The 23,539-nt window shown below is 38.9% G+C and overlaps 1 protein-coding gene across 2 annotated transcripts in view; it reads left to right on the forward strand.

The window, feature by feature from the left end:
• The first annotated feature begins 243 nt into the window (after window positions 1-243).
• Window positions 244-23,539, forward strand: part of galnt18a (UDP-N-acetyl-alpha-D-galactosamine:polypeptide N-acetylgalactosaminyltransferase 18a) — a 205,796-nt gene continuing 182,500 nt past the window's right edge. For both annotated transcript variants that reach the window (XM_012867633.3, XM_012867634.3), the window contains exon 1: window positions 244-928. In XM_012867633.3, coding sequence (XP_012723087.2) covers window positions 673-928 — 256 coding nt within the window. In that variant the 5' untranslated portion in view covers window positions 244-672. The remainder of the gene's footprint in view (window positions 929-23,539) is intronic.

The raw sequence follows: 23,539 nt of genomic DNA on the forward strand, positions 1-23,539 counted from the left end.
AAAAACACGTGTGCGCACGCACACAATTCACATAAGACAACATCCGGCCACTTAATCACTATTTACATTATATACACGAAACAATAATCAGAAACAACAGTTTTTACTGTGGTGATGAATGTAGATGGGGTGGTAATTACTCGGAGTTTTAATGTTTAAAGATGTTCCAGTACTTTAGCACACTTTGGCTTTCTAAAAGCCATGTTGTTGTTTTTTAACCCACTTACGGGAACGTCTCCAAACTCAATCCAGTAGACCCATATCTGTTGCGGTCGATTGCACTTCTGCCTCCATACATTACCCTCCTCCCTTGCGCCCTCATCTGTGCGCTCCAGCTGTGAGGGGGACAGGCAGAGGCCGGCAGATCCCGCCTCCTCTGCTGCCATTGGGCCGTCGGGAGGCAACAGGGGGGCTTCCATAGCTTGTGTTTCACATCTTTGCAGCGGCTGAGCGCAGCGTGGCTCTTGCCTGCTCAGCGTGGGATCTCTCTGAATCATATAGTCAGATGACTTTCATCCCGGCGGCCGAAAGCGTTTGGAGCATTCTGTAATGCAGCAGAGAGCGGAGTGCGCAGAGGCGAGCTGAGGCTGCGTTTGGACACGTTTATCCCGAGCGCGTCTCCTCCTGAATCCACCTGCCTGCGCGCAGGGGAGCCCTTGGAGGGATGTCGCGATGTTGTGCACAAGGAGAACTAAAACTTTGGTGTCGACGTGCGTCATCCTGAGCGGCATGACCAACATCGTGTGCCTCCTGTACGTCGGCTGGATCACCAACTATGTGGCCAACAGCGGAGGGAAAGTTGCGGAGAGCGGCGGCGGCGGCGGCGGGGAGACGGACAGAAAGTTGGAGGAGGACGGGAAAGGTGAAACGCTGAGGATTATGGAGCGCTTGGAGCGGCTGGAGAGCGTCGTGAACGAGCACATCAAAGGTCAGTGATGCTCTGCTGAGGGTCTGAGCGGGTCAGAAGCAGCCCCGTTAACGGATGAAGCTCTTTCAAAGAGGCCAGCGCTTTAAATAAAAAAAAAAAAATCAGATTAACCTCACATGCGACTGCGAGGTAGTGAAAAACAACTCCGCACGAAACTTTGGATCTGTTCTCGCTTCTTGAATGTGAAACTTTCTTTCTTCTCAGGCTTTTAACTTGAGTGAATCTGTATTTTCTATTTCCATTTTTACATCTTAAAAATGAAAGGGGCAAGCTGTCAGCAATATCACTCTGGCATCTGCCACGGGTCGCACCATCTGTGCACCATCATAGCTCTTAACTTATGAAGATTGGGTAAAGTGGGATTTTTTTTTTTAAAGAGGCTGCAGCAGAACCGTCCTAATAGAGCTCAGATATGCCTACAAGGGTTTCACATTAATATGAGCTAATGGTCCCCTGCAGACATGTTTAAAGGCATGTGGAAATGCAACCAATTACCCTTTTCCTCCTCGCAGAAAAATTCAGCAAATAGTTATGTAAAGTGAAATCTGGGGGGGAAAAAAAGTTCATTTTTTTGCAAAACGATGCTTTAAATTAAAATGTTACCTACGTGGAGAAACTTTGCCCCCCTGCTGATTGAAGTAGAAAGCAGCCTAATGGGGTGGACGAGTTCTAGTTTCTACCTTAAAGCAAGAAAGTAAAAGTTAGGCCTACGTGACAATTGGGTATGATAGGAAAGAGCTTTACCAACTTTTAAGATGCATGTACCTGGCATAACATTATGACCACTGAAACTAACAGTTGCAACAAATCCCTTAGGATATAGTCATCTTGTATTTTGACAATTAAATCATGTCCCCACTTTTAAATCAGTGTTGGGTTTTGTCATGTGCATTCGAGCTGTTTTGATTACGATATATTCTTGCCCACCACTTTGATGAAAACACAGGTTGATTGTTTGGTTGCGGTCCAGGCTAATTTGAGGTTTTGACCCTGAAGTGTGTGTGTGTACTGGTGCTTGCAGCTGAGTGAGAACCTTCTCTTGCACATTTTACTAGTAATGTGAAGACTTTGATGTGAAGTGAGGACAATTTTGTCCCTCATAAGCTGTTAAAGCAAGTGTGTGTGTGTGTGTGTGTGTGTGTGTGTGTGTGTGTGTGTGTGTGTGTGTGTGTGTGTGTGTGTGTGTGTGTGTGTGTGTGTGTGTGTGGGTGCGTGTGCTCGCCTGGAAGAAACATTAATGCCTCAACCGGGCACAAGAGAAGAAAATTACTTTTCATGTAGGCCTATTATTGCAATAACTCAATTTGGAAACTTTCTTTTTTAAAAGTTATCCAGTTAAAAGAAGGCAGTACTATAAATCTAGATAATTAAATTAGCAAAAGTATTGATTGGAAACCCAACGATGGAAGTTTAGTTTAGTTAAAACCTGTATTCACACCAGGCTCAATGCTAATCTCTCCTTTTGACAAGTTTCATCCCTATTTAAAACCAACAATTTCCCATTATGTCGCATCCTATTTCTTTGTCGTACTTGGTGGGGGAAAAAAACAAAAGAAAAATCAAATATACTTACACTATTGGTTATCAATATGTTTTTATTTCAAGTTATGTATTTTCTGCGTTATATTATACAAGTCTCAAATCCTATATTTGAGTCAGTTGTATATTGTTTTCTGAAAACATATCACATACTGTTTTCTTCATTTATTTTGCTTTTCATCCTTGGAAAAAAAATAAACAGTTGAAAGCGCTCATGAAATGTGACATATCACCCCTGATTACTATCGAAAAATCTTTTAGTAAAGTTTCTTAACCACATTCCCATACAGAAAAGCTGAATGGGAGGTAATAAATGACTTAACTTCTTAAAGGCGGTATGAATTGTTCCTTGAAAGGTTGATGGTGACAGTCACAGGCAGCTGTTTTTCTTTGGCTTCAAGGTGAAAACGTATAATATTGAATCACACTTCTCATCACCATATCTGTTTGTGCAATATTGTAATTGCAATGGACCACTTGGAAGCAATATTTTGTAGGATAATACAGTTTGTTTCAAATTTCAAGCACTGACACTCGGCATAATCAATAGTATATTTGGTCATTTGGATAGACTCCTGTTGCCCTGGCTTTTAGCGACTGAGTCGCTGTAGCTCATGGAGAGCGGTGAAAACATTGTGTAAGGGTAAAAAATGAAAGGGTCTGGAACATTTGGTTGGGGATTTTCTTCAAAAGCATAGCAATTAAACATTTTCCTAATTTCATTCAGCCTTAGTAAAATGATTTAGACAAATAGCATATTGTATATGCATTATGCGGCTCTTGTCAAAGTCATTTTCTTTTTTGTGCAAAGGGTGTTGGCTGTATTTCTAGTGCAGGTTTCTGCCACCTGTGGATCTGGGGCAGCACGTGGCTCTTAAGGGCCTACATAGTGGCTCTTAAATAACTTTGGCCAAAAATGTTAGGCAACTGAGTGATTTAATGTAACAATTAGGGCTGGGCAACGATTAAAATATTTAATTGCGATTAATCGCACTGATTAATCGCGATTAATCGCGATTAATCGCATTGTATTTACAAACTCCAAGAATGAATTCAAAAGTAGTGTAAAGAGCACTTTTATTTTAATGTTCTGCTGCCATATGAACAAAAGTGTTGTAACATTTGTAGCACTTATCAGTAACACATATTTAGTGTAAAGCTCAACTTAAACATGTAAAACAAAAAATAGCAATAATAATAAATTAAAGCTTATTGCCACTGACAGGGAATTCTCTTTATGGGGAAAAAATCTACCAAAAACAGGCAATTTCTGAGGTAACAGCAGGGAGCAGCATTACCATTTTATGTTCAATACCAAAGTTTAACTTGGCAGTGGTTACAACTAACTTGTTTCTGTCATATTCCATGCTGGAAGAACTTTAAACTGAAATGCTTGCTAACTCGATATGCTTGCGTTTATTTGACGTTGACACGCGGTTTTTTGTTGTTACTTTCTCGCGCGCATATAGTGAATGGCAGGGGGAAAACAGGCAAAAATACATGGATACTTTGAAACGAGAAGCGACTTCACCGACGGCGTCGATGCAGACCCCCCCCCCCGCTCCGCACAAAAGTTGTTCCGGCCGCCAACTCACCGCCTCGCCTCGCCTAAGCTCGCTCGCGGTACCTGCGGGAAACACCGCCTTCCGCATGTCAGCTGTGTTTTTTTTTCCGGCCAGCACTTTTCTTCCTCTTTGAATCTGAGGCTGGGCTGACAGCGAGGTTATTGGCGCATTATCGCCACCTACTGTTCTGATTCAAACCCCTACACCGCAGCAACAGACCTTCACAAAATAAAAGCATGTGACCAACATGCGTTAACGCGCGTTAAAGAAAATATCGCCGTTAATAGTCTAATGAGTTAACGCGAAATTAACGCGTTAACTTGCCCAGCCCTAGTAACAATAATAAAAATTCTGGCTTTAGCTGTTTTTCCTCTGCGTTTTCATACAGTTTATTCATAAAGGCCAATACATCCACAAAGAATGTCATAAACAGTGGAATAAATATTATTTTCATTAAGTTTTGACCAAATGTCCCAATTCAGCCAAATAAACTCCAAAAGCTTAGAGCAGATAATTCAGCAGTTAAGTTCCTCCTCCTGCTGCCTTGATGTTCTCCCCGCAGCTTTCTTTAAAAAAGTTTTACCTGTCATAGCGTCTGATTTGACTCAGATAATAAACACGTCCCTTCTGTCAGGAGTTTTTCCCCAGTCCCTAAAAACAGCAATTATCAAACCACTGCTGAAAAAGAACAATTTAGACAAACTTCTACTCCAGAACTACAGGCCCATCTCAAACCTCCCTTTTATCAGTAAGATCATTGAAAAAGTTGTATTTCAACAATTAAACTCCTTCTTAACAACGACCAGCTGCTTTGACGTTTTCCAGTCAGGTTTCCGTGCTCACCACAGTACAGAGACCGCCCTTATCAAGGTGTTTAATGACATCCATATAAATACAGACTGTGGAAGAACCACCGTGCTGGTTCTATTGGACCTCAGTGCAGCATTTGATACTGTCGATCACTCCATCCTGTTAGAATGCCTGGAAAACTGGGTCGGTCTCTCTGGTACAGCTCTCAACTGGTTTAAATCCTACTTAAAGGACAGGGAATTTTTTGTATCAGTAGGTAACTTTACATCAGAGATGACAAAAATCACATGTGGGGTTCCCCAAGGGTCCATCCTGGGTCCCCTCCTCTTCAATATCTACATGCTCCCTCTAGCTCAGATAATAAAAAATAACAACATCAGCTACCATAACTATGCAGACGACACACAGCTCTACATCACCATGTCACCAGGTGACTATGAACCAATTCAGGCACTGAGTAAATGCCTAGAAGAAATCAATGCATGGATGTGCCAAAATTTTCTCCAATTGAATAAAAACAAAACTGAAGTAATAATATTTGGACCAATAGAGGAAAGATCAAAAGTTAGTACACAGCTTCAGTCGCTTCAGCTAAAAACCACCAATCAGGCCCGAAATCTGGGAGTAGTGATGGACTCAGACCTGAACCTTCAAAAGCATCTAAAGACAATTACAAGGTCAGCTTTCTATCACCTGAAGAACATTTCTAGGATTAAAGGACTGATGTCTCAGCAGGATCTGGAAAAACTAATCCATGCGTTTATATTTAGTAGAATTGATTACTGCAACGGTGTTTTCACAGGACTTCCTAAAAAGTGGGTCAGACAGCTGCAGCTGATCCAGAACGCTGCTGCCCGCGTCCTCACCAAGACTAAGAAAGTAGAGCACATAACCCCAGTTCTAAAGTCCTTACACTGGCTCCCTGTATCTCAGAGAATAGACTTTAAAATACTTCTGTTAGTCTATAAATCCTTAAATGGCTTAGCACCTAAATACATCACAGACTTGTTATCAGTGTATCAACCCTCCAGACCACTAAGGTCTTCTGGCTCCAGCCTACTCTGCATACCTAGAACCAGAACTAAACAAGGAGAAGCAGCATTTAGTTCCTATGCTCCGCTTATCTGGAACAAACTTCCAGAAAACTGTAAAAGTGTGGAAAGCCTGAGTTCTTTTAAATCAAGATTAAAAACACATCTGTTTAAAATTGCCTTTGACTGTTCTAGTTAAACAGTTTTACTGTTTTTAATGTTCTTTTTGTTACTATATTCTATCCCTACTTGCTTTTATTCAATTTTCTATCTACATTTTATTATTTTGGTATATCTTAATCATGTAAAGCACTTTGTATTGTCTTGTACTGAATTGTGCTATATAAATAAATTTGCCTTGCCTTGCCTTGCCTTAAGTTATTTTTCTTGTCTTTTGCTTGCAAACCATGTGCTCTTTTGCCCAAGTTTGGGCTTTTGTGTTCCTTTTATATTAGTTTATTGTGATTTAGGTTAATGAGTAACATTATCAAAATCCATGTATACTATGGACTATGTATACTATATTTCTAGCCTGGGAATGACTTAGGATCCCTCAAAATGAGCTGGAGGATGTTGCTTGGGAGAGGGATGTCTGGGGTTCCGTCCTGGATAAACAGAAGGTGGCAGATGGCTGTATGGATAGATGTATGGATGGATGGATGGACCAAATCAACCTGGGTGAATTGATTCACAGTCATCCTTGTTAGGGCTGGACAATAATAGAAAAAAAAGCATATTGATAAAATAGAAATCATATTGATCGATATCGATAATTATCAACAAATGAAAAATGTATATTTTAATTGCAGCCCTGGCCATGTTATGCTGTTGGTTAGTGACCTATTTTTAGATACAGACACAAACACTGAATTCAAACTCAACCCTTTATTCTACCAACTTTTTACCAAAACTGCAAGTTTAAGAAAAAAAAAAAAAACATGTGTTCTCTGAACTCTTTGAAGGGGGCAGAGCGTTCCTGGGTCTGCTTTTCTGATTGGTTAGGAGGATGTAATGATATTAATATTAAGAATGCAAAAGGAAAGAAAACTTTTCTTCTATTGAACTTTTTATTGACCTTATTTTCTATCATCGATATACGTCTATCGATCGATATATATTGTGGTTGAATTATCATCCAGCCCTAATCCTTGTGTTTGTCAAGAAAACCCTTATTGCGTTGAGAACTTTTCAGGTTTTTTTTGTTGTTGTGTCCTGTATGGGACTGTATTTACAGTGATTGTTGCTGTTGAATTCATTCTGCAGCTCTCTGGCTTTGAATGTGAGAACTGAGTGAAGAATCAAATCCATTGGCAGTCAGTGTCCTACTTTAAAGTACTATTTGTGTTTGCATTATTGGCCCATTTGCAGCTGTCTCTGACCAACTTCCTATCTAAATTCAGAAATCAGATTAGGTCAGTTCAGCTTCCTGGGACCCAAACAAGAGCTCAAACTGGTTTGTTTACTATTGTCAGAAGATGATATTGCACATTGATAAAACGTTTCTGCTATACGTAAACAGGCATAGTGCTGCCCCCCTGGGTCCTCCATGTTTAATTACCCCCCTCACATCTCCACATCAGTGAGTCAACACATATTAAGAAGTGGGACAGACTCCTCTTGCCTGGGCCACTAAATGGGACGCAATCATCTAACCAAACTTAGATTTCTGAGGAGAGATGCCCACTGTGACAGCGGCAGCATGATGAAAGCTCAACTTCCCCCTAATACCCCAATCATCATAAAGTCTTTCCTGGGAAGGATAAGAAGCAGAGTTTTATCAAACATCTCAGAGAAACTCTGTTCATCTAGGATTTTTTTTTTTTTTTTTTGTCTCAGATGAGCTTGCTGGGAATGGGCTTTTAATCAGAGGTAAAAGAGAGACAAGGAGTGTGACTAAATTAATACTATTAGTAGAGAAACATGCTTTCCACACAAAGACTGCCTGACAAGCACACAGATTTTTACACTTCAGCGATTTTGTTCATTGGAGCAGCAAATTATGACCTTTTGTATGTGTTTCTACTGCAGTGACGCTTGAGACGTTCTTTTTGGCCCTTTTTTTTCCCCCCTTGTGTCAGTGCCATTCTTTCATTACTTGTGGTGTAAGTACTCAATGTGAAGGTTTTAAAAGCTTAAAATTGAGATGAAAGAACCCCTTTAAGCTGTGCTGCAAAGAATTTAACAGGTAATTCTTCGAGGAGCAATTTCACACAGTCAATATATACTTCTATGAATGGAAATTCATCAAACAGACACCTCTAAGTGGTCATCGAAATCAGTTTGGTAAATCTGTAATCGTTAAGGTGGGGGCTCAGTTTAAAAGTGGTATGACGGTGAAAAGAAACGAATGAAAATGCCAAATTCTAGTTTTTATGGAGTTGCTTTTACTATTAGTTTTGTAAAGAAACATGATTAGAAAAGTCCACTACAATTGTAAGAGCAGAGGCTCTAAAAGGACTGTTTTGTGAAATACACTTAGACTTAGAGAGACTTTATTGTTATTCAACTGCACATTCACAATGCTGAATTCTGAATGTGCAGTTAAATAACAATCATGTGTTGTACATTAAATACAGGATTTATGTAATTGGAAATAAACTTTAAAAGAAAAAAAATCACTATTTGAATTATAAATTGTGCCTCTTTGGAAACCAAAGTCACATATTTTAATTTTAGTCTCATACTCTTTGCATGAGATCCCTGCCCCCCCTATTACATAACTCTCACACCAAACTTGCCATGTAACATTAGACATTTCTGATGTTTAACCAGTATTAGCTTCTCCAGGTCTGTACGTTGGCCCTCCTTCTTTTGTGTAATTCTTTAGAGATGTTGCTATGATAAAAGCTCTCTGTTTGTGTTGAAAATTGCTAGCTGATGGACTGAGCACCTAACCGAATCTGCATGGACACTGGGATTAAAGCAGTGGACAGCTGTAAATAATCTGTTCATCTGTTCATTTCACATGAACAGTGACATTATGGCTCCACAAACACCATTAAACATCACCTACATGGCACCCAGCTCCTTAGGAGACATGCAGCAAAAGGCCCTTTCCAACCGACCATTGCAAAAGTAAATCTGTGGATTTTCCAAGCACTACTGTGCCAGTTCAAACGCCCACTCCGGCTGTCTCAGTGGTTGTGTCCTTGGGCAAGACTCTTCACCGGCTTTGACTGCTGCCTGCCGGTGGTCAGAGGGCCCAGTGGCGCTGATTGTCTGCAGCCTTGCTTCTGTCAGTCTGCCCCGGGGCAGTTGTGGCCAAAATGTTGCTTAATTGGTGAAAGACTGAGTGTACTGTAAAGCTTTGGGGTCATCGGACCTGTACAAGTACAGGCCATTTACCATTTAACTTAAACATGTGCTTTGGTCAAATAAGAATAAGAATGAAAGACAAGTGTGAAACAAAGGATGAGTACCTGGATAGCAGCCCATGAAGTCATGAATTCTTTAAACAACCCGGAGATTATAAATACAAATCTGATGGTGTCTGGCTGTAAACTAAATAAAAGGGGATCCATACGGACTCACGATAGAATAATAATCTAAAACATGCAGCCAAAACAACAAGTCTTAATAACAGAGGTGCCAATAATGGTGCTACTGGAATAATTGTTCTCTGGGGAACATTCCAAGAATTAGAAGATAATCTCTTAATTAATAAATAAAGGTATTACAGGCCAGGAAATTATATAACTTAAAGGGGGAAAATGTCAGTAATGTGTTTACTATCTATAGTTGTGTTTAAAAAAACTTAAACCATTTTGTTATATTTTGTGTCTGAAGCAGTCACACTTCAAGGTTATTATTTTAGGCATCTTGGTGAATATTTCCACAGACGTCTCTCAAAGTTTACTTTCCAGTCATGGGGGCATATTGTGCTGTGTGAGGATCAACATAGTGTGAAAGTCTAGTCTTTCTGGAACAAAACAAAGACCTGAAAGCTGCTTCATCCTTTTGATGATCCTCCGCTGTATGCCAGGTTTTCAGCAAATAGTCCTTCATTAGTCAACTTGTTGGCCTATTTATTTATTACATAAACAGTCTTTTCAACCTTTTTTTTTTTTTTAAATAAAATGTTTGTTTCCAATCTAATTGATGGGTAAAAATACTCATTGTTCTTGAAGTATTTGTGTTCTTTTCAGTGAGAAATGTCCCTTTTGGCAAAGAATTAAAAAAATTGTAAAAAATTCTGCCACTTGGCTTGTTTCTTATTACACCGTCTTGGCATTTGGACAAAGTATATCCTTTTAGTTTCAAAAACAACTCACTGAGGGATGGTGAAAATATTTCTACGACATATGTATATTTTGTTTTTTGTTATTCTTCAGAGATTAAACGTTTCAAAGACTAACAGGAACATGCCTTCTGCTGTTGTTCTGTTTAAATGCAAACTAATGTGTAGTAGAAAATCCGCTTTGGTCAGTTTAATCAGAAACCAGATATCATGGCTCTCCTGGACTGTATCAGTTGTCTCAGGCAGCCGGGGCTCAGTGCTTCAGAGAACGCTCAGACCGCAGAACAGTGCATATTATTACACGTCTATCCACAGGTGTTTTCTTTCTGCTGAGTTTCTTACATGTGAGATATGCTTGCTCAAGATAATTACTTCGAAGATGCACAATAAATTCTTGGTCAGTATTTTTTTTTTTTTTTTCCTGTGTTATGACTTCTTGGATCCGTTCACAGCTTCCCTCCCATCCTGCCAACCACACATTCTTATTTTTAGAAGTCTTTCTATGAGTCAATGCAAGTTGATCTGTTTTGACAGTCTACTGAGGAAGAGGAGTGTGAACGGCGGACGTTTGAGGCTCTGTGTGTGGGTCTCGCTGTAAGTTGTGTGTCTGCCATGTCATCAAAGATTCATAGCGGTGGTGAGAGAGCTGCTCTGGATGTCACCGCCTCCCTATAGAGTCTCTGTATCACTGCATGAGGTATTCACTTTCTGTTAACATCCTAACATTTGACAGTTTAGGTTACCATGACTGTGTAACACAACAGGTACTTTGGGAGAAAAATACAAACAGTCCCTCTTTTTTATTTTTTTATTATTTTTTCTCTCTCCCAGCTGCACTGGAGATGCCCAAGGATATTCTTATATAATACAGTTTAGGGGTACACCAGAGGAAACGATAAAAACACTGATCCACACGGATAGCCAGAAGCTAATGGTTTTCTGAATATAAGATCAAAAGTTGCCTGAGTCTCATCGAAGGTTTCAAACCTCTCCTTCCCTCTCCTGCATCCGCGTTCACACCACCAACTTTCAAATCGGAGAGTCAAGAAAGGTTCCATAATTTGCAATGCATCCACCTTTACATTCGTCTTTGATCTGTCAAATGCAGGAGGTGTGACGCTGACAGTTTGGAAAGTGTCACTTTTTGCTGATTGAAGCCAGATGACTTTGTTGCACCTTCCCCTTCCAGTCCCAGTTGGCAGCATACGGATGATTAAGTTCTGCTTTAGTGGAGCTCTCGGGTGCTGGCAGGTGGCATACACTTTTCTTCTGAGGCACATCATGTTTAAAACACTGAACAGGAATTCAACAGGCAGTGAAATCTCCTCGTGATTTTGTAACTGTTAGACAAGTTCGACCCGACCCGGCGGTTAGCTATTTTGGCCCCAATGGCGACAAAGTCAGCTTCATAACAAGGCACATATAATAGCTATCTGTGTGTTTTAGTCTGGGTTTTAATTGTCAAGCCATTTTACTTTCTGCCCCTTTGTCTCATCAGTGGCAGAATGAATGTTAGTGTTCCTTTCTTGCATATAAAGTAAAAGGCGACCAGTCAAGTGCCTATTAAAGGTACAGGACGTTTAACGTATTCTGCATCGTATATGAACAACTTCAGGGGAGATATTTCACCGAGGAGACTGTGAGTCAATAGATGCAGTCAGAAATTCACGTTTTGTTTTGTTCGTTTTAAATACTTTTTAAAAGAGTTTAATTAAAAAGCCCTAAACAATAATTCCAATAGTTATGTTAAACAAATTTCAAGAGCTAGTTGGTTTTTGTATTTTTTGTTTTCAACACAACTGAATACAGCATGCTGCTTTTCTGTTCATCTACTAATGAATTAGACAAAAAATATTTTGATATGGTATGTTATGTAAATAAGAAGAAAAGAGTGTCTGAGTATAACACTTGTCAGCATTGCTGGGGAAGTTTCCTCTATGATGCTGGAAGAGAGGTTCCAGATGATTGTTGAACCTTGAATTAAGGAGGACCAGTTTAGCTTTTTATCCGGGCCATGGAGCACTGGACTAGAACTTTACCTTTGTAGAATTGCTGACAGTCATGGGACTTTTGTTTTATCTTCCACATGTGTTTTGTGGACCTGGAAAAAGTTTGTGACCGTGTTTGTGAAGGCGTTTGGTGTGAGAATATGACATCCTCAGGATGCTCTGGAGAATTACCCGGTCCCTGTACAACCTAAACACCAGCTGGGTCTTTAAAGGGCGGCTTCTTGTCCCTAGTCCTGTGTGTGGTGTTTATGGTCAGAATTTCATGACAAAGTTGTTGAATTGTTCTGTGTGCACTGCCATGGGTTTCAGCCAAGTGTGAACCGAGTCAGATTGTTTAAATCTGAAATCTTTCTTCCTCCAGTCGGAGGTCAGTATCTGCCCCATGTGGAGGATTTCAAATACCTTGGTGGTTTTAGAGCGGGTGCTTGTAGGTTGTAGTAGGAGATGGATAATAGTTTTGGGACTTTGAGTACAGTAATGCTTGCCTTCCTCTCCCTTCTTGCCAAGAAGCAAAGCTCTCAGTTTGTCGGCCTGTCGACATCCCAACCCACACTTGTGGTTGTAGGATATGGATAATGACAAAAAGAAGAAAATGCTTCATGCAATAGTTTGAAATATATGTGTTTTGTGGTGTGGAAAGGCTAAGTTTTAATCGTAGGATGAGGAACACCATCATCTTGGTTGTAAGCTTGGAGTAGAGACGGTGTTCTACTGCATGGAAATTACTTAAATTAAACATACATCCCCTCTGATATTATGGGCTAGTGAGTGTAAAACATTATTATAGTGGAGCCAAGAGGGATGTCTGGGTTTTTCTAAAACCTCTCAGACGCAATTTCAGACAAGCAGAAGGCACTGAATGGATGAAAACGTCTGAAAAGATCATTAGCAAAATGTAGTCTTTAAATTAAATATATTCCATAGTACCAGTCAGAAAAAACTAAAATGGATGTTTTTTCTGGTCTATTTATTTCACAATATATAAAAAAGTAAAAGATGAATCATGGCAGCATAGAACTGCTCACATTGTAAAATAAAATTGCTTTTGAAATTGACATTTGCATTTTTGATAAGCCAAACCGAGCAGATATCCTGAAATAGTTTTTCCATATAATTTAGTGGGATAATCTCACTTGGCAAAATGTAATTACATATTTATATCTTAAATTAGGCTTTTTAATATCTGAGAAATGAATTGCAGTCCATTATTGTAGTTTTAAATTGTTAGCACCTCTTCTTCCCTAATTTGGGACATTTTCTAACTAGTGTTAAAATTGATGATGTGGGTGGCTCTCTGTGATAAGATTCAAGCAGCTTTCCACAGAGTGACTACTGCAATCAGTTTCTGCAAACAGGCCAATCACGCGTGAAATGACATATGATGATGCTACACCTCAGGCACCTGATGGTCTAAAATAAAAATGAAAATTGTGAAGAAACACTGAATGGGTTATAAAAATCTTTTCAAATCTAGCTGCACTCATTTGCTTTTCTGTGGCCTGCTTTCAAGTATCAAAAAGGTTTTGATTTTCCTTGGAAATATAGCATTAGGTCTGTACTGTATCAGATGGTCATATCACATTTAATGAAATTTACTGCTTTAATGCCTTGATGGGGAGAAAGATCGCTGTCACATATTCAAAAGTAATTGAGTTGAACAAGGTTTCCGAATATTGCAGCTTGATTTTGGAAACAATTAAAAGTTTTATGTTGGTTTGCATCCTTTCTCCGAAGAGAATATCAGAACGATATAAATTAAGGTGTAACAGCTGTATATTATTTTAGACTGTTCTAGAAGCACCATTTGTTTTGTTTATGTTCAGATTAGCAGGCCTTAAAACCCACCAGGGACCTGCGCTGTTACCAAAACCTGTAATCTTTGAAATTATACCGGTTGAATTTTCACCATGTGACTCTAGGAGTACATCCTTGTTAAATCAACGTCCTGAGCAACACCAATATTAAACATCACAGAACTTACATATTAAAATACTTTCCATACAGCAAAAAATAATTGACAGATCATGAATTATTTTGCAGCTTATAACACAATAGCTAATGTATGTTTTAAACTAACTTTCCAACTTCCAGTACCAGAGATAGCTTAGCTTGGCTTCACTGCGAATGGCATCTCATACATAAAATTGAAAAAGGAGATCTGATTTTAGTTGTTGTTTTTACATATATTCTCCTTTATAACTGCTAAAAACATTATTTTTTGTGTCTCTTCTTGTGTAAAACTATGTTGTTAACAGGCATATTTTGAACTTCCCGTGTTTTTGTGCTACTTGCATCAGAAAACTGTGCAGCATAGCTTGTATGTATAAGAATCAAGTAAATAATTTCTTCCATCTATATATTTCTATTATTTCAAAAGTTCTTGATAATGTTGAAGTTGTCCTCTTCCAACTTCTGAAGGAGCCTCATTGGTGCTCAACACTTCTCTCCAGAAGCCTTTGAGTAATTTGTATGAACGTATTTGATGAAGGAGCTAACAGGTGGGCTTACCCTCGCAAGCTAAAACCAACTGCCGTGCCGACTATTTTTATCCATAAAACGCTTAAATCCGCCTTGAGAGTGAAAGACAGTGGGAGAAACATCAGAGACAGGCAACACCGGAAGCCCTTTTAAATAACGAAGATGCCGCCAATGCCGTTCGTATCAAATGTGAAATCATGGACCGACAACGGACCGAAGACTAGACCCTAAACAGGCTTTAACAGACCGAAGACCGGACTGATCAGACTAACCAAGTGTTATTGGACATCGGACATCGGACATAGAACGCTACCTGCCGGGTTAACGTAATCGTGCTGAGGAGGCGTGCAGGCGGCAATGCTGTCTGCAGTCGCCAGACAAGCCAGAGCGGCGCTGAGCTACGAAGGCCGCATATAGCCGCATAGTCATCAATTTCAATGCACTTTGGTTCAAACTGAAAAGGTTTAACGTCACTTAGAGCTGTGTGACAATATTTTATTTAAGTTTACAAAATCATCTTACACTGTTTTTACTGTAGTGTTTTTACATCTAAAATAGATCTTTCTCAAATAAAGTAACTTGTTACAACTAATCGTGGATCCCTTTCAGTTCACAGAAAATTTCAGCTCTACTCCATCTTGCTGATCTGACGGTCAAAAATGTATACATTTTGTATTACAGCAGAACTTTATAGTTAACATCAAACTGAATATTACAATTACAAATCCTAAAAACATACTCAACATACTGAATAAGAGGGAGAATCGGAGCGCTTCAAACGGAAACTCATAAAAAAGATCAAACTCCAGGAACCCAACATTAAAGATTTAGTTTAGATTTGGAGCCGAGTCCGTAGATTGTGTAACATTTCGTTAATTAAGAAAATATTGCAAATTTCTTGTGATTTCGCCTTTCATCCAAATATATGTATATATTCATAACATAAAAAGGAGGAATTGGAAAAGAGAAATGTTTATATTCAATGTTTTGTTTTGAATTAGTTGCTATAGTTGCTTGACTTTGCTGTTGAATGGTATCGTTTACTCTGATTGCCACCAGTTTGCTGTATGAACTGGACAATTATCAACAGACTTTTACCCCTGACTGCATTTGGGTAAAAGCCTAACCTTTGGGCTTTACAAATAAATCTGTTTACATCAGCGCTAAAAGGCTGTAACCAAACTGTAGCCCCCTTGAGAACAGGGAGTTAAGTGTTTTTTGAAAACCAGTTGTTAGCCTCAGATTTTGTCAAATGCCATTAAAATCATTGAAGGCGTGCATCAAGGGAAAATGGTTTAACAAAATCATAAACATGTTAATGCTATTTTTATCAAAAAGCTGGAGACAAAAATGTATGACCTGGTGTCTGTTTTTATCATGTTCTTCTGCACAGGAATCATTTTCATCAATTATACAGGTAAAAAAATAAAATAATCCCTTACATGTCAAGAGAAACATAAAAAATTCATGAATCTTTTACCGCACTTTTAGCTCACATTATGTCAAATGCAGTTTTAGTCAGTTGAATTCAGGGGCAGATTTTCTGTGACTGGAAAATTTTAATTTGCCTTCCTGACTTCATTTAACACCAACAAATTAACTTTCATCAGATTGTGTCACAAACCGTCAACGTCCACGTTGGTCTTTCTCACCTGGTTGATCACACCTGCTCAGCACGTTGGAACAGAAGCTTCTTGCTCACCATGCAGCCAGGATTTAGTATCATTTTTGTATTGTCATTCTGACAAATTTAACTGGCAAATAATTACAAAACTACGGGTGTTTTAAGAACCAATCTTAGTTTATTACAACAACATCACATATGAAAATCCTTGAACTTGAGAGTTGATTTAATCACTTCGTTAATTTAGGGGGAAAACATACCTGTGTGTTTCTTTGGATTTAAAAGTAAATCATAAATTCATCCATATTTGTAGCACCTGTGCTTTGACCTGTTTGAGATTTTTAAAATGGTAATAATGTGCAAATTAAACTGTCGGATATTATGCTTAGGAATCAATATTGTATGTAAGCCTCTCAAGTTTTTAAATCAGACTAGGTGCTAGATCTGCCCTTGTTGTCAAACAAATATCCAACAAAAATCTTTTTTTCTAATGCTAGACGACCACTTTAAAGCCATGTCAATACATCAGTTAGTAAATATTTAATCCTACTTCTGTAGTATTCTGACATTCTATATTGAATGCATTAAAGTAATTTATAAACACAAAACACCGTTTTTGTCTTTATAACCCTTCAAATGACACCAGTCTATGTTGTTGTAAAATGTAGTTTTAATGAACAGTAGTTGTCATGCAGTCTGGTATTTCTGACCTTTTTTATAAGCGTTGCTGGAAATAGAAGTAAAATTCCCAGTTCCAAGCGAGATTTCTAAACTTCAGCTGTTGTTGTGTGAAGACAAGACGTTGAGCAACGTTGACGATGGTAAAATTCCGATGGCTAGATGGCTGGGTCAGAACTGCAGCTCCTTGTGAGGTTATTTCCAGTCTGTGGTGGTCAGGGTTAGAAGTAATTCAAGGTAGGAACTGTGGTGAGCTGGTGACAGGATCATGGGTGTCCAAGGCTCATTGATGAACAAGGGGTGTGAAAGCTGGCCCTTGTTGCCCAATCAACTGGATGATTTACTGCAGCTGAAATTACTGAAGAGGCTGAGGCTGCCTCTGAGATAAAGATGTAAGAACATGCAATGCATCACAATTTGTTGCTTATGCAGCTGCAGAACCAAACCACAGAGCAATGAAAGAAGGTGGACAGGGCTGGATGATCTGAATATCTAGATGTGGTTACATTTTCTTAAACTTAACAAAAAGAAAACTGAGATAATCTGCTTTGGTAAATCTAGTCTCCCCTGTTGGTTCTTTAACCGGGTGCAGTGAGAAATTTAGAAGTTTTTTTTTTTTTTTTTGGAGAGTTCTACTAAGTTGGACAAACGCTTAAATGCTTTTTCAAGTCAAGCTTTTTCAACTACAACTGATTGCTAAAGCAAAGTCCTATCGCTCTTTTAGGGATCTCGAAAAGGTTACTTCATGCTTTTATCACTTCTCTTCTGTTGTCTTGTAACTCTTTATATGTCGGGCTAGACCAAGGCAAGGCAAGGCAAATTTATTTATATAGCACAATTCGGTACAGGGACAATGCAAAGTGCTTTACATGATTAAAATATAGCAAATTAAAACAGAATAAAAGCAAGTAGGAATAAAATGTAGATAGAAATTAGAACAAAGAAGTGGTGATTCAGTTAACTAGAACAGTTGAAGGCAATCCTAAACAAATGTGTTTTTAATCTTGATTTAAAGGAACGCAGGCTTTCCGCACCTTTACAATTTTCTGGATGTTTGTTCCAGATAAGTGGAGCATAGGAACTAAATGCTGCTTCTCCTTGTTTAGTTCTGGTTCTGGTTCTGCAGAGTAAGCTGGAGCCAGAAGACCTTAATGGTCTGGATGGTTGATACACCGATAACAAGTCTGTAATGTATTTAGGTGCTAAGCCATTCAGGGATTTATAGACTAACAGAAGTATTTTAAAGTCTATTCTCTGAGATATAGGGAGCCAGTGTAAGGACTTTAGAACTGGGGTGATGTGCTCTACTTTCTTAGTCTTAGTGAGGACGCGGGCAGCAGCGTTCTGGATCAGCTGCAGCTGTCTAACCCACTTTTTAGGCAGACCTGTGAAACACCGTTGCAGTAATCAATTCGACTAAAAATAAACGCATGGATTAGTTTTTCCAGATCCTGCTGAGACATCAGTCTTTTAATCCTAGAAATGTTCTTCAGGTGATAGAAAGCTGACCTTGTAACTGTCTTTAGATGCTTTTGGAGGTCCAGGTCTGAGTCCATCACTACTCCCAGATTTCGGGCCTGATTGGTGGTTTTTAGCTGAAGTCATGCCTGGAGCATTTGCGAGTGGTTTAGAAAGCTGCAGATCGTCTTTTAGCCAGTTTTAATCTCTTTTCATTGGTCTTCTATCCATTGTTGTATTGAGTTTAAAATGTTACTGCTTACTTTTAAAGTTTTAAATGGTCTAGCCCCATTTTATCTTTGCGATCTCATCAACATCCACACAGTGCAGTGAGCACTCTGGTCAACCAGCCAGTTTCCTTCTTGATGTTCCGGCATCAAAGTTAAAACGCAGATGTGATCAAGCATTTGCTGTGGCGTCTCCGAGACTGTGAAAAACCCTGTTTCTACGTTTTTGCACCGCTCAGAACATAGAATTGTTTTAATGTCTTTTAAAAACTCTTCTCTTTTCCCTGGCTGATTGACTGATCATGAGATGCTTAGTGGTTTTTAGAAATCTTGATTTGTTTGTGTTTTATTTATGCATAATACAGCTTTTATTCAATTAGCTGTTTTATGGTTGTTGGTGTAACTGTGAAGCTCTTTGGTAAGCTCTTGCTGTTTTTAAGTGTGCTAGATGCATTTTACGTTGGCATTGGATGGACAGGTGTGTGTGTGTTCTTTACCTAAAGGACATGAAGGATCTGCTGTTTAAAGACTTGGTGCTAGATTTCATAGCCCTGCTTCAAGGGGCTGTTTAGCAAAAATTGGCAAAAAAAATATTAGACTGGTGGTCATAATAGTATTCTGACTATTTGGTGTATATTTGTTTTTGTTTTGTTGTTTTTCTTGCTAAGTTGTAATACCTTTTGCTGTACTAATGACTTTATACTTTGGATTTTCTGTGCCTTTACTTTAGTAATTAAAGTCATATTTTGACTTCACAATCTGCCGCCTCCTGTGTCACTGTGTTTGGGTCCTTCCACCACAAACTATAATAAAGAGTATTTCAATAAACAAGGATGCTGAGAGCTGGTAAATTAGAATGCTTTGGGAAAACAAGTGTGACAACATTTTCTTTATTAAAGCTACCATACTTTACAAAGAGAACACAAATTGGATTGCAACGGCTGACCATTTCCATCCCAAGAGACGAAATGTTTATTAAAATCTGGTGAGAGCATTGGCAGACCTACTCAAAGCATTTCCCATCTAAACCTGACTTAATGTAGTAGTGCTTCCTCATTGCCTGGGTTTTCTTGGATGTAAAGCCAGCAACGTATGCTTGCACATTAAAGTGGTGTTTCCATTATTGGCTTTCGCTCTGGAATAAATTCTGTCTCAATATACACATTATGATTACGTGCAGGTCTGGTCATAATTAAAAAAAAAAACCTCATTGAACTTCTTCGGCAGAAAAGCACATCAAATCCGTCCTGCTTTTTCAGCGGTTTTCTCTTTAGTAGTCCATATCCGCTTTGTATACTGCAGGTAATTTGGTTGGAAATGCAAAACAGGCTTCTGAACTCTTTGATGACCAAGGGCAAGTGGCAAACACGCTGCTTCATTAAAGAAGAGGCTGTGCTTATGGCGGTCAGTACCCACCCTGTCAATTCACACACGAGTGAACAAACAAGCACGCACTGTGGGGAGGGCTAGTAGTCATTTGTGGGATGCATCTGACATGCAAGTGGACGTTAGACTCTAAACAAGCAATGCACAAAACCTGCACCATTTATTATTGTTATGCATAAAGAGACCGCACAGGTCTACTGGTTCAAGTTTAATATGCTTTCCCAAAGTCAGAACCACACATGTAGAAGCAGCATTCAGTTTTCAGGCTCCACTAATCTAAAACAAACTTTTAGAAAACTGCAAAAAGGCTGAAACCCTGAGTTCTTTTAAATCAAGGGAAAAAAAGCCATTTATTTAGAGTTGTCTATGTTCTATTTACACTTATAACTGAAATATTATTTTTTTAAATCTGTAGTCCAACTTCACTTTCTTTAATTATGCCACTGCAGTGTACTTTTTATGTATTTGCTTTTCTCGTGTTTTCATCATGTAAAGTACTTTGAATTGTCTTGTTGCTTAAATGTGTGGCACAGATAAACCTTCCTTTATGAAACAATTAAAGCAAGATACGGAAAAGGGCACCTCATGCATACATTGATTTTATCCTTTAGGAAAGACCCTTGCAGAAGTGTGCATATTTTGGACACTTTTGTTGGGGTTTAGCCAGAGGAAATATGAGACTGCCAGGCTAAAGCTACAAGAAATGGTAGACATAAGATCAGACTGTCTCTGAGGCTATAAGAAGCTGCAGACTCACGCAGCAGGGTGCCAACAGAAACTATAAAGCCAAGCCCCCCCGGTCTCATCTTCCTCGTTTCCCACTGCTTCGAGCAGCACAGGAGTGGCGCTCTCTCTTTACAGTGGACCTCGTGAAGAGAAGGTCCGGTTCTGCTCTGTCACTACCTGCATCTTCTGGTCTCCTGCTCATCCCTGCCTGCCTGCGTCGTCTGCCATAACCCATCTGTTCAAGTCTGGCTCAGCTTGCCTGCCTCACCTACCATTATTCATCCTCACAATAAACCTTTTAGACGTAACTAAGTGTCCGGCTGATTATCGGGCTCACCAGCGTAATCATTACCAGCGCTGAGCTGGGAACTATTTTCAACTTCAGGTCAAGTCCGCATCACCTCACAGTTTCTGGTGAGTTCCCATTTGTGTCTGGTTCAACCTGCAGCATCTGTTCAAGTCTGGTTCTGTCTGCCTGCTTACCTCGTCACAGCCACTACTCGTCTTTTCCATAAACTCTTTAAACGTAATTCTGTTGTCTGGCTTGAATATCGGGTTCTCAGAACTCTACCCTTAACAGCGGCCGAACCACTCTCCTACATCGCACACTGGGATTTAAAAAGTCCTGCTGGACTTGACCAGAAATAACAGACTCAAGCTCAACACTAAAGATTATTTTACAACTCTTTAAATGACAAATGATTTAGTCTCAAATGGCCAATATCTAAAATTCTCAAATTTTTCACTGATTTGTGGTGCTTTTTTTATCCATTCTTGATCTTCCTCAAAACAAAGAGTGCTGTCAAACAATTTATAATGTTGGGAAAGTTAAAACTTCTGGCTACGTTGTCACACAGAATGATAGTAGGTCTTGGCCCTGCCAAGTTAAGACATTCTAGAATCTTCTTTGTGCTATTGAAAATTGTAATGAACGTTTCAAAATGAATTAATTGTATTTAAGTTGATTAAATTAAAGGCAGAATAAATTAAAAACTGTGCCCTCAGTTCTTGTTTTGCTTTTTTTAAGCTCCATATCTTTGTTAAACCTTTTAGGTATCCATGTTAGAGGTTACTGAAATGTCACAATCTGTTTGTTTTGTTTACTTTTGCTCATCAAACCCACTGCAGGCTTAGTTTATTTTTTTCTGCATTTCAATGATGTGGTCACATCTAACAGCAACTGGCTCAAAATTAGCAAAATAATCTTACATACAGCTCACATTTGAAGGGATCTTAGAGTTGACATGCAACATTTTAATGTTTGAGAATATCTGCTGAGATGGTTTAGGCATCCTTCCTGGATATTGTCGACAGATTGCCTCTTCATGGTTGTTCTGGAAACATTGAACTGGGAGGATGGTGTCTGTGGTTGGAAAAAAAAAAAAAAAAAAACTTCTGGAGTTGAGTTCATATTTTAAAGTGTTTTTTTTTTTTTTTTTTTCATAATCGTGATTGGTGCCAGAGGAAAGCTGAACGACTTCACTGGACATAATTTGTTTCTGTCACTCAGAGCCTGCCAGCCAACATCAGGGTGTCTGCTCTTCAATCGGCCTCAGGGTCAGCGAAAATTGAGTTTCGACACAACTTCTTTTTCTGTTTTGTTCCTGTGCAGGAGTAAAAGAGTCTTTATTGATTCGTCGCTGCCCTCTGCTTCCTGTATGCCAGTCCAAAAGCAGCCCCTAATGAACCTACGGTGCCTTGTCTTGTCTTGATATTAATTGGTCAACAAATATTTTTCGCTTCACTCGCATCTGTTTTGTCCCCTGCATCCATCAGCTTTGCTTTATGTAATGTGATGTTCTCTGGATAAGGTCCTGTTGACAGCAGGGAGATATACAGCCTATAGCCTGTAGCGCAACACAGACAATTCACATGGTGAACTGAACAAGGTTACCGATGAGGTCAAGGGAGAAACTCTTGAATCATTTTGATGGCTGGTGCTTAGTCAGCTGCTACTAACACTGTAACAAGTTGCATAGACACAATCTGCCCTGAGGTTCTTCTGTGTCAGCACCTTACTGTTGTATTACAAAAAGGATCTAACTAGTCAGAGAACAGAATAATGAGATTGAAGGGGTTTTACGAATTGCATCTAACCTAAGTATATACAGAAGAAATATTTCAGATTCAGACATACTTTAATGATCCCTGGGGGAAATTTCTTTGTTACATGCTCCAGAATACACACATTTTTTATATATATATATATATATATATATATATATATATATATATATATATATATATATATATATAAAATATTCCACACAAGGTATTACCATATCACAATAGTCATATCACTTCACTTGGGAATCCCAAGTGAAGTGATATGTCTATTGGTGTGACACCATTTAATAAAAGATTAAAAGGTGTAAATATATGAATTCAGTGACAATAAGGGGCCCCGCTCCTGTGGTCAGGGTTCTTACACAATCTGGAAAAGTGTGGAACTTGATAGCGGTGTAACAATACATCAATCCACATCAATATATCGATTAAATGACTAACGATCCAATTACATCGATGCAAAATGAAAATATAGATCATATCGTAGTTTTTACGATGCACCTTTATTTTGATAGTCATACGGCATGAGGCTAAAGTGAACAGATGATCTGTTATTATTATTTTATATTTTTTGGGAGATGATATACACAATAATATCGTTAGATGGGCAGATGATATTGCATCATATCGATGGCATCAATCGGAAATTGTAATCGACTTTGCTATATCGTCCTCCAAACAAATCAATATAACATCTTATAGCGATAAAGCTGGTGGTTTATACCTGTAGAACTTGATATGGGGAGACTGTGACTCACTGAGTAGTGTCTTGCAAT

This window comes from Fundulus heteroclitus, chromosome 2 (assembly GCF_011125445.2).
Source record: "Fundulus heteroclitus isolate FHET01 chromosome 2, MU-UCD_Fhet_4.1, whole genome shotgun sequence".
In the NCBI taxonomy this organism is placed as follows: Eukaryota; Metazoa; Chordata; class Actinopteri; order Cyprinodontiformes; family Fundulidae; genus Fundulus; species Fundulus heteroclitus.